Genomic DNA, 12,130 nt, shown 5'->3' with positions numbered 1-12,130 from the left:
GATGGAGCAGGGAGATCTCTTTGGGAAAGGAAGTCTACAGCCAGGTGTCACCACCCAAAGGCTCTGTTCCATGGTAGCTCCTCAGATGGTTTGTTAGGCAAAACTGCCAGTGATTATGTAGCAGCTGCTTCTGAACCACCTGAGGCTCTCCATATAATCTACATTACTGTTGTCATGATCAGAGCATTTAAACAATACCAATGTCCATATTTTCCAGGAAGAGACCCAGCTGGCATATCTGACAAAGTTGCATGTATTTCAAACCAAGGCTCTCTCCCTGTAATTCTGCAACCAGAATACACATGCACTAGATGCAGACACAGACAGAAGTGTAGCCATGCTATATGTTGAATATTTCCAATGCTTCCTGAAATAACATGTATTTAGTTTGACAAACTTAAGCTGCTTCCAGAGTTCAGACACACAAAATCTAGTAAAGGAGTCGTTCTACTTCTCCTTCCATACTAGCAGTGATTTTAAAAATGTTTGGTTGTTATTAACACATGGAGAACCATAGATATGTGTTGAGACAGCTCTGCCCTAATGTGCATGTTGACTCAGAATAAAGAAACCCATGGGCCTTCTCAATTGCCAGAAACTCCATTCAACGTTCAGTAAACAAACAGATGAAACACCTGCCTACAAATGCCTGTCCAACTTCCAACACATAGTTAACTTACTCAGTATGCTGCAAGTGCCAATAATAGCAGCTCACACAATCTAGCAGCAAACACCTGGAGAAACAGGGACAGAAGGAAAGCTGTAAGTCTCAGCCACTCCCACTTCAGGAAAATGTGCTTCCTTCTTTGGTGCACAGAGGCCTCACAGTCCAGATCTGTAGTCAGTAGGCATTCAACTTTAAACCCTGGGAGATGGAGCATTTTGTCTGCGCCTAGCATCCTTTGCATGGATCCAGCTCCAATATGTAGTTCAGTGCCACAATATCCTTTTCTGTTACAAACACTGAGCCTGTTTGGTGTAGTAGTTAGTCAGACTATGACTGGGGAGACTTGGGTTCAAATCCCCACCAAGCCCTTAAGCTCACTAAGCCTAACCTATGCCTTGTTGTGGGATAGAAATGGGGCCATGTATGCCACCTTGCGCTTCACCATGTAATGAAATATAACTCCATACAGCCATGCTCAAGCACATGCGGCAGGGAACATGACCCTGTCTGAAGTACAGCATGTGCCACAATTTGTGAAGGTAAGCCTATCACAGGTGGTGTATCATACAGAGGCTTGAGCAAATGGATTAAGCAGGAAGAGGGGAAGTTAAAGGCAGAAAGACTAGTGAGGAAATATCTTCAAGGTAGACATTTTCCTGGAGGCTTTGTCCCCACTCCAGACAAAAGATACCATACAGCTCCCAGAGATCTATGAAGAACTTCTTAAACCTATGAGAACAGCAAAATAATGACTAAGGCTTTAATTCTATACACATTTACATAGGAGTAAGCCCCACTGACTTCAGTGGTGCTTACTTCTGGAGTAGACATGTATAGTACTGCATGGTAAGGCGGAAATCCTATATACCCTGATCTGGGAGTCAGTCGAAGTGGCCACTTGCGCGTCAACCCCCCTCCCCCAAAAGAAATTCATCATCAAAAACGAGGACAACAGAGAGCGCATATTTGCATATGCTAATGTATAGGTGTATAGCTGCAAAATTGGTAATACTTATTGTAATTGAAATAGAAATACATCTCACTATGGTGGGGTGCCTGTTCAATGTGTTGTCCAGCTAGGGATGGATGAAAGTCCCTTACCTGGTCCCGCAGCTTGCTTCGCGGTGGGGGGGAGGCGCTCCGTTCCTCCCCCCGAAATTCTTGGCGGGGGGAGGCACCCCATCCCTCCCCGCCGAAATTCTGGCCGGGGGGGAGGCACCCCGTCCCTCCGGCCGCGAATTCTCCTTGCCGGCCAGGACGCAAACAGTGGCGGCCATAGCCGCCGCCGTTTGCGTCCCTGCAGTCAGCCATGATAGGCTACATAAATCCTTATATAGCCTATCACGGCTGACTTGGGGGGGGGGGGAGCGCATACGCAAATGGCGGCGCCCATGGGCGCCGCCATTTGCGTACGCGCTTTTCCCCCCTCCCCCCCAAAGTCAGCCGTGGTAGGCTATGTAAGGATTTACGTAGCCTATCACGGTATTTGTTGAAAATCTAGCCGTGATAGGCTACGTAAATCTTTACGGAGCCTATCACGTTTGCTTGTGTGTGTGTTTTTTTTTTCACTTGGAAATGGCGGTGGCGGCAGCCGGTCGGAAGACCGGCTGCTGCCGCCACTGCTGCTGCACCGCTGCCGGGAGCCGCCAGCGCCAGGGACATTCGCCAAAGGTAAATCCCATTCCAGGGGGGTGGTGGACTGTTTCTCCACTAATTTTGGGGGGCCGAATGCGTTGGCATTTGGCCTCCCGGAGATTCGTGGAGAAATTCTCCACCATCCCTATGTCCAGCTGCTTAATGTTGATGGGCAACTTCAAGGTCTCTGCTGCTCTCCCTTCTTAAAGTTCTTTATCTTTAAACTGGACTTGGACCAGGCAGCCCTTCAAACACAGGACTGCTTTCTGATAACCCTTCGATTAAAGGATTGTCCTGTGTAATGTAGGGCATATGGCGACCCTAGAGTCAGTACTTTCTTCTACATACATATGTCCATGTATGGCTGCATGGACAAAAGCCAAGTACTCTTGTACAGGGGGCTGAAGTTATTTCAGTTTTCCCCTGGATTCCCTTGACTTGCAAGTGTTTGAAATGGATTTTCTGCAGCTGATATGTCCTTGGGCTTTGTGAAATATATTGCTGTTGGATTTTAGAGAATGAAAACAAAAGGGTTTGGTGGGGAAGGCTTTAGCGAGAGGAATGCAGCAGGGGAGGAAGAAGCCAGAGAGCAGAAAACAAGGCACACTTGGTGTTTCAGCAATAAGGATTTCAAGCAAAGGTTTTTAGCTGCATAAGGTTACTCTGGTCATCTGATAACGTATGGGACAACAGGCTAACACAATTCACTGGAGGTCAGAGTCTAATTCTGGCACAAAGCCTATTTTACGACCAATGTGCCATTCCTGCTTAGCTGCAACTATTTAACTGCACATCCACATTTTGTAGAGATTGTGCCGTTTTTCATTCAAATCCAGTGAATGTTAAATTGAACAGCAGTGGCCAATGCCTTCTAATGGCTCCTTCAGAAAATGTATCATAAGCTTCAATTGCATTTTACAGAGTTTCGCTGCACGTAATGCAATCTGGATATTGCTTTCTATGAGCAAACTAGTAGATATGTAACTTTAAAAAAAATATTCTGAAATTGTTACAGTTCAAGTGTAAAAAGCCACAATCAACCTACTAAAGATCTCCTTCAGCCACCTTCCCTCTGATGCCCCCACTCAGCTTCACCTGCCTTGCTGTTGTCTCTCCTTCCTGAAAACGTCGCATAGATTGTTCTGTCCGTAGGCCCTATGTGAAGTTTATTTCAGAGAATGCCCCCTCCTCCCTGTAGCCCCCTGCATCCCCAAAACCTGCTCTAGAGGGTTGGGGGTCCCTTCAGGGCAAACTTTGGAGGTGCAAAGCAGGCTGCAGGAGGGAGGGTGAATCACCAAAAATCGCCCCCTCTCTGTTCTGCTGGAGGACATCTTCCATCAGTGGAGTTACCACCATTGGATACAACCTTACTATTTACATAGTGCCATGTACAAGAATGAAATAATACATCTCTGCCCCAAGGGGCTGATAATCTATGGGCGGTATCCAATGGTGTCATTCCACAAACTCAAATAGCACTAGTGGAGCTTCACTGAATCTTTCTGTTGTGCAAGCAGTTGCCCACTATACTTGTGCAACCGGTGCAAATGTGCAACCGCTTGTGCAAATGTAACTTTAGTTGGATTCTTCTCCTGTGCATAGTTCAGAACCTAGTTTCGGCTAGTGCAGCATCATTTGCGCTAACAGAACGACACATATGTATCTACAATTTGACTTCTGATTCAAGAGTTTGGGATTATTATTATTATTATTATTATTATTATTATTATTTTAATCCAGATATTTATTTTTATTTTTGGAGGTACAATTCAAAGGCCTCTGATCATATTCCTTACTCTTAGAATCTGGGGATATTATAAGAAGTCGCAACACATCAAAGCAACATAAATGGACAATTGTAGCTTCTTTCAAAGGTTTTGCTCTTTTGTTAAATCACAACAGCCCTTGGTTATGACAGCTTCTCAGTCTCCCAGGACTGGAAATCCATCCCCTTTTTCTGCAGCTGCTATTGATTCCTCCTCTTCTTTAAAGAAAGGATAGAGAATGCTGAAGGAATTGTTTTGAAATAAACCAAAAGTCACGCTACATAAAGAATTCTACTTGGGAGATAAATCAAAGGGAGATGTACTCTGGAATTTGCCACAGTGGGATTGTCACAGTCCGCCCACAAGAGCTGGGACACTCCAAAATGAGACAAAACATGGTGTCTTGATGTTAGGAGACAACTGGGCGCTCAGAATAAGAGTTAATCTACACAAACAGCAGATCATATAAAATTGCCTGTGGAAACTGGTTGAATGCTCTCTCAAATTAAAAATGAAACCCGGCCTGCCTATAGAAAGCTGTGTGTCACAGGAAGGTTTCTTGTGGAACTTTCTTCCTGGCATGCTAATTTTTGAAGCGCAGGGATTGTTTTTCATGGGTGAGCTTACAAATACACAATACACCCACCTGCAGGTTGAAGTTTCGTGGTGTTGTTTTTCATAATGCGCCTTCTCCCTTACTATTTTGCCCAGTCACTGAGGTCTCCTGAAGAGGCTCTCCTGGTGCTCCCACATTGGTTGAAAATCCACTTGGAAACAACCAGGAGCAGGGCCTTTAGCGTGGGGGCTCCCACCCAATGGAAGGCCCTTCCAACTGAGATCAGGCATGCATCAACGCTACTTTGCTTTTGACATCTGCTGCAGCCTTTTCTTTCCAGGCAAGCATTTCCTGCCTGACAAGTAAATTCCAGCCGCTGTCTTATTATTTGCTTTTGCTATCAACTTTTTATATTTTGTGTCTTTGTTTATGGTATACTGCTCTGATATCTCTTGATCTTGAGTGGTTTATACATTTCACAAGAAATAAAATAAGTAAATAACCTTCTCTTTGAGTAAACTGGGGAGAAGAGTTTCCAGAGAGGGTTGGCAATATTAGTCCATGGCAGCAAAAAACAGTCTTGTGGCACCTTAAAGATTAACAAATTTATCGCAGCATAAACTTTCATGGACACTCTTTACTAAGAGGTCTCCTGCTCCTGAATTGTGCAGGATTGGGCTTGGTTTGTTTGCTTTTTTACTGCTCAGAGCGCCTCTGTCCAGTCCACTAGAGACTAGACAGGCCTTTGGGCTGATCCAGCAGGGCTCTTTCAATGTTCTTAATGTATGCTTTTGACTCATATTAAGTAATTCACAATCCATTCAAGTACAGCCATGAGAACTACAAACTTGACATTGAACTGCAGGTTCAGTTGGCTTCCCCCCACCCATCCCTGCGCTACGAAGTGACTTTGGGAAAGGAGAAGCTGCCCTTGCCAAGGGAGACGAGGTTGGCTCCCTCTCTGTTGTCCTTCCGCCAGCAGACAAATATGTTTTTATTCAGGCAGGCCTTTGGCATGTAAGCTGGCCTGGTGCTAAAAGCAGGGAGGGTTAATTGGTTGAGTACTATTTCTTGTTGTTGTTGTTGTTGTTGTGTTTTAACTTGTATTTTTTAATGTATTTGTTTTTAGGATCATTTTAATTAGGTTTTTGTGTAATCTTGGTCTGATTGCCATTTTTTCGGTGGGAAGGTGGGATATAAATCCAATGAAATAAACAAATTGTGACTAGATTCATCACACATTCTACCATTACATTCCTGGAAACCTTGTTTTGTTTTTAAAAAGAACTGCTGATTATCTGGCAAGGAAGTGAGATTGATCCCCAGTTCACAAGGATGGGCTCCACTCAGACCTCTCTCATGAGGTTCCTGCCAGAAATGCATTTATTATGCTTGCATGCAACACTTCCTCCAAATAGGCCTAACTGGCGTAGAAGCCTCACAACAACCCTGCAAAATAGGTCAAAGACAGCAACCCATCCTGGGCCATCCAATGAGCTTCACAGCCAAACGAACTGGAATATGAACGTGGGTTTCTCTCATCCAAGCCGAAGACTCAAGCCACTGTCCCGCACGGGCTTACAACAGGGTTTCATCACTTAGCCATCTTATACAAAAACATCTTGTGATCTGTTCCTAAGTCGACTAGCTGCAAGATTCCTCAACAGAATTACCAGAACTGTAAAATACTGCAGGCTGGATTGGATTTTTTTAAGCTGGATCAACTGCGCTGGTGGAACTGGACTTCTCCACCCGCTCCTTCCCATGGCAGTCCCTCTAGCCCCCTGAAAATGCTACACAGAGTCACGAGACCCTGCTGCATGGGGTGAACTCTGGTGTATGTGGAGGAGGAGGGAACCACAAACACTGCGAAGAGGGGCCTCCCATGAGCGGAGACCCTCTCAAAGATCTTGTGGGAAGCACATCCTGGTTCTAACCCTAGATTTATATTTTAACTGGTTAGTAAGTCTTTCTCTTTAACACTTACACAAACATATTCTCACAGCAGCTGTAAGCCTCCATTATATATTGGAATCAAAATGTTTACTGTTTTGCTCTTTTCTTTTAAGACCACACGCTGCTTCAAGAGCTTGGAGAGCTAATAATGAAGTATGTAAAGGCTAGTAATAAATGCAGTAACAAATGCCTCTTCCCTGTGGCTAAGAGTGGAGTAGCAGAGGAGATCAGCATTTAGCTATGCAGTTCAGTGGCCTGTGGTTTGCAGAGAAGGCAAGTGGTGTGTGTGTGAATGGATTCCTCCCCTTCACCCAAGAACAATGTGAATCCAAGCCTCACAACAACAGGCAGGGATGTCAACAGTCCTGAACAATCATCCATCTTGGTTTTAAAGAAGTTACCATCAGAGAATGGCTTCTACTGCCTTCTGATAGTAACATTATCTGTAGTTCTTGAAGGATTACAAAAAATATCACGGGAATTGAGGTTTTTGCGGATTTAGGCCAACAAAAGTGCCTCCCCTTCACTATTTGCTAAGCCAGGCTTCCCCAATCCCATACCCTCCCAATGTTACAAATTACAACTCCCATCATCCTTAACAATGGCCCATGCTGGCTAGGGCTGATGGGAGTTTTAGTCTAAAACATCTGGTGGGAGCCAGGTTGGAGTAGACTGTGCTAACTTGTTATTTTTCAAGGTCCAAATTGCTGTGAGATAGCCAGCAGCAAGAAAGATAAACTTTCTGTTTCTAGAGAAAGAGAAAGATCCCACTAAGGAGGCTGTTGTATTTGCTGTAGCAGCTGCAGAGTTATGCCAGAAATTTCTGGATGCTTATGCAGTTGATTGTCATGTCTGCCTTGCCACTGAACACCATTAGCTTGGGAAGAAGATGCACAGGCAATGCCACCAACCTCTGGAGAGAGGAGAATAGTGGCGGAAGCTCACAGGATAAATGTAACCCAAGCTCACAGAAAAAGGTGGTTCTCATTTTCCTGCTTACCTCTTTCTTCTGTTGCCTACCTCCCTTCTGTTAACATGGCATTTCAAGAGAGGAATGCCATGGCCCTACACCACATCTCTCCTGCACCCATCCTCCTTTAAATAGCACATCATTTATCACCTTCCAAATTGGCAATTTAAGATACATGCTTGGCCACTCCAAAGCAAATATAGCACAAAACACTATTCCTTTCCCTTAGAACTACTAGATCAAGGACTAAGCTTTATTGTGTGTGGGGGTTCCCCTTACTAGATTAAGGACTAAGCTTTATTGTGTGGGGGGGTTCCCCTTAAAGGATGGGAATGGTTCTATGAGAGCTTTTAAATATGCACACCTACAACTGCTTTTGGTTTTAGAAAAAGATTAACAAAGCCACCTTTGAAAGGAAGGAAACTAAATGTAGGGATGCACGGATTGTGTAAAATCTGTTCTGTCTGTGTTTCACAGATTGTCAGGCACCTTTCATTCCATCATCTGCCCATCCATGGAATCAGACTTTTTTGCTTCTAAATTTGCGCAAATTCATATTTGCATGTATGCGAAAATGTGGAAATTCCCTGAAAAGTGCATTTTCGCACTGGTTTTTAAAATGTTGTGTATTCTTCAATGATTAAATTTGTGCAAAATTTGGGAAAGTTTGAAAAGTGGTTCACAAGTCCAAGGAATCTTCCTGATGGGGGGAAAGCCGGTCCGCTGCAAAATCCACAGGTCAGATTCATGAAAATCATCAGAACTCATTTGGTTCCATTGTGGATTTCTCTGACATCCCTAATGAAATGCATGTAGAACAGCTTTCATCTTTGGGATTTTGATTTAAGCCCACAATCAACAATTCCAAGTATGTGTAACTATGTTGGCTCATACTTACCCCTTGCTACCGTCCAGTTCGAATGATAACACCGAGCGAAATAAGCCACAGTGGTTTAATTTCCCTGCTGCAGGTGCTGGTTGGATTTCCCTAATTACCCTCACTGGCACAGCTTTCCATGCTGTCTGAACAAAAGGCCATGGGTTATTTGAGGGTTGCTGCCTGCTCAAACAAACCATGCCTCCCAGGTTTGGATGATATGGCAAGCGAGGATATTTAAGAGCTTGTTAACCACATGGTGATTGTGCAAACCGTCTCTCTCTCCCCTCCTTCTTTGTGTTACCTATGTTGAATTTGGACTGTAAGCTCACTGTAGGCAGAGAGTATCTCTAATTGCTTTTGCAACTCAGTGAAGAGCCAAACAAGGTCCATATTAAGAGACGCAGAACACCCTATGTGTGTGTGCATGAGTTCTTAAAACAATTCGTAAAAAGACATCCTGAAGGCCAAGTCTCCCCCAGAGAGATGGTTCTTCCGGCAATGCTCTTTCTTGTCCTTGGCCATGAGGGGGCAAAGAGATGAGAGGAAGGTGAAAGGAACAGGTCTGCATGAGACCACAGCTTGCTTCAAAGTCTGTATGAGAGAGAGATCCAAGGCAATCAAAAGCTTGCAGAAATAGATGATTGCCACATGGACATGCAGTTCCCTGAGCAGCTGCCTGTCTCACTCTAGGAAAGTCCACATCACACTAGAGAATAAGCTCCCTCAGCTGAGCCATGCTCTAAGACTGCAGGAAACTCTCCCGCTCCAGGATTCACTAAGATGCAGAGGCTGGCTTCCCCTCCTCTCTTCCCTACTATGCTTCACCTGACATGTGTTGCAGTGTAAACAGCAAAGCCATTCTACTCCACATTCCGGACAGACTATGACTGCTATATTACCTGAGAACATAGCTGTTGCTTCACTGTCATATAATGAGGAAGAGATGTGAAGAACAGTTTCAAAAAGCTCACTGCAGCCACCCAAAACGGTAGTGCTGAGGGGAAAAAAATCTCGGATCTAACAGAGTAATACAGGGGTTCTCTCTTGGCTCTGTCCAACTGGGAGCTGCCCCCCTCTGAATGAGGATTGGAGTACACCAGTAGATCAGAAGAAATGCCTGTTTTTCACTACGAGCCATGGTGGTGGTAGCATTCAGTTGTTCTGCCCCACGCCCCCAGGGCAGGGGTGCAGAACCTCTTTCAGCCTGGGAACCACATTCAGTTTGGGAGACGCTTTCGGGGGCCACTTTCCAGTGGTGGTCTGGGGCTGAAGGCAAAAGATGTGAGGTAAAAAATACAGCATATTTTAGTGTAAAGTTTCAGCTGCCAGTAAGTAAGCCTTAGGAGTGGGGTGGGGAATGAGAAAGCACCAAACAATCGACAGTCAGGGGAAAGGTTATGGGGCCAGAGGAAGGCTTTTTGGGGAACCTTGGAGGGCCAGGTGGACTGGATTTGGCCTGCAGGCTTGAGGTTCAACACCCCTGCCCTAACAGGCATTATTCCCTCAGGCTAAACTGCGTGTTGCTCTCTGGCTACTGGGGATACAAAACAGGCTCACAACCCCTAGGACAGGCATACTCTCCAGAAAGAGGTTTCCATATAATTATTCTACAACGGGTTATTCATGGGGCCTAGTCCATAGCATGTCATGCTTAATCCAACCAACTGGTTTAAGTTGTCATAGCCCCCCCCCCCCGCCCTATAAGTGCCGCAATGTTGACTCAATGCCAGGGCATCACCCCAACTTGGTGCAGCATCACGTCTTGCCCATCAAAGCATTTTGCCCAAGAAAGGATCAGAAAGGCTCCCTTCACTTTCACCAACGCAAAGTATTGGACAAGTGCTATGAGCCCCCACTTCCGCCCTCCTCCCCATAAAGCCACAGTAAAGCACCGCCTTTAAAGCAACAGCCTACCTGTGGTGTTGGAAAGAGCAAGGGACTCCATTGAACCCCGCGGAGTTTGCTCTGTGGGTGTCAATTCCTCGGTGAATTTCAGTGCATTGATTGGATGCCGGGTGCGACAGTGCTGTGCAGGCATGCTGCTGTCTTCCTCTTGGTCATACTTAGAGACCTTGTAACTCCCTCGGGTTTCGCTGAAGCTCTGGTTGGACATGTCACTGTAACTCTCCTGCGACCGTAGCCTTCCTGAGAAATAATCTTCTCGGCACTCCTGGATGAAGCTGCCACCGTGTCCTTTCATGGCCAGGGAGGAGCTTCTCTTTGGGTTGCTGAAATGTTTACCCCAGAGCTCCTGCTGGGCACTTGGGGTCTGCCCTGCATTGTAGGAAGTCCTTATGTTGCACTGGCTGAGCAGCTGCAAAGGGCTTTGCGACTGACTTTGCTCCATCTTGTTCCCATAGTGGTAGAGTTCGTCTCTGCTCCTCCACACGTGGTCTCTGTTTAGGCTAGGCGTTTGGCTGGACAAGCTCAGCAAATCCATCTGCAAGGAGAGGGGGTCCACGTCCGCAGACAGCCTGCTGGAGGTCACCTGCAGTTGGCTGCTCTGGCTGGCAGTGTTCTCCTCGCCTTTGTTCCTGTTCTTGCCGATCTTGGCGCTCCGTCGTGATTCTTTGGCTCTGGCGCTTTGGAAGGCTGAGTCTGATGAATCGGAGCCGTTAGGGTCATCGCCCATGCTGCAGGCTCTGGAGCAGAAGATCTGTCCTTGCTTTGGCAGGAATGGTCGGCCAAGCAGGGATTTCTTGCACTGTGCACAACAAAAGCAGGTCTCCGTAGCATGCCAATGCTGGCCGTCGTAAGTCATCTGGCCCTGATCGATGCCTTTGAATAAGGGAGAGAAATACCGTAAGTACCATATGACCCTGTATATCTGGATGAAGTTAAGAGATATTTAGGGCCACATGAACCTACCCATACACTCCACTCCACATCTAAGGTCCTCCTCCAGCTTCTTACTCCCAGGGAAGCTTGGAAGATAGCAACAAGGGAGAGGGCCTTCTTAGTGGTGGCCCCCCAATTTTGGAATGATCTCCCTGATGAGGCCCACCTGGTGCCAACATTGTTATCTTTTCAGTGCCAGGCAAAGACCTTTTTCTTCTTCCAGACAATTGCCAGTGTATGATGAGTATTAATTGATTCTGGATTTGTCTTATGGCTATGGTTGATTGCTTGAAGTTGTTTTTAGATATATGTTGTCTTTGTGTATACTGTTTATTCGTGTGTTTTTATGTAAATGGCTTTTAACCTCTGTATACTGTATTTTTAAAGTTTGTAATCTTTGTAAACCACCCAGAGAACTTTGGCTACAGAAATGATGATGATGATGATGATGATGATGATAATGTAACATTAAGCATGTGACTGGTCCCTGTGTGCATACATTTAGCTTAGAACAAAAATAGTGAGAGGAGACACAATAGAGGTATACAAAATTGTGCATGATGTGGAGAAAGTAGATAAGGGACATTTTTCTCCCTCTCTTGTAATACTAGAACCCGGGGTCATCTCATGAAGCTGACTGGATGGGAGATTCAGGACAGATAAAAGGAAGTACTTCTTCACACAGCACATAGGTAAACTACAGAATTCCCTACCACAAGATGTAGTGATGGCCACCAATCTGCTTGGCTTTAAAAGGGGATTAGACAAATTCATGGAGAATAAGGCTATCAAGAGCTACTAGTCCTGATGGCTCTAGGCTACCTCCAGTATCAGAGGCAGAATGTGCCCTACATGTGAACAG

At 45.4% G+C, this 12,130-nt stretch overlaps 1 protein-coding gene across 2 annotated transcripts in view; it reads right to left on the bottom strand.

Moving 5' to 3' along the window:
* The window catches only part of PRICKLE2 (prickle planar cell polarity protein 2), a 372,966-nt gene that overhangs the window by 32,738 nt on the left and 328,098 nt on the right, over positions 1 to 12,130 (bottom strand). For both annotated transcript variants that reach the window (XM_084840467.1, XM_084840468.1), the window contains one exon: positions 10,345 to 11,208. In XM_084840467.1, coding sequence (XP_084696593.1) covers positions 10,345 to 11,208 — 864 coding nt within the window. The remainder of the gene's footprint in view (positions 1 to 10,344; positions 11,209 to 12,130) is intronic.

The sequence above is a fragment of the Heloderma suspectum genome, chromosome 2, assembly GCF_057233095.1.
Source record: "Heloderma suspectum isolate Gila_16-S chromosome 2, 16-S_ref, whole genome shotgun sequence".
Lineage (NCBI taxonomy): Eukaryota > Metazoa > Chordata > Lepidosauria > Squamata > Helodermatidae > Heloderma > Heloderma suspectum.
This window is presented reverse-complemented; position numbering and strand designations above follow the sequence as displayed.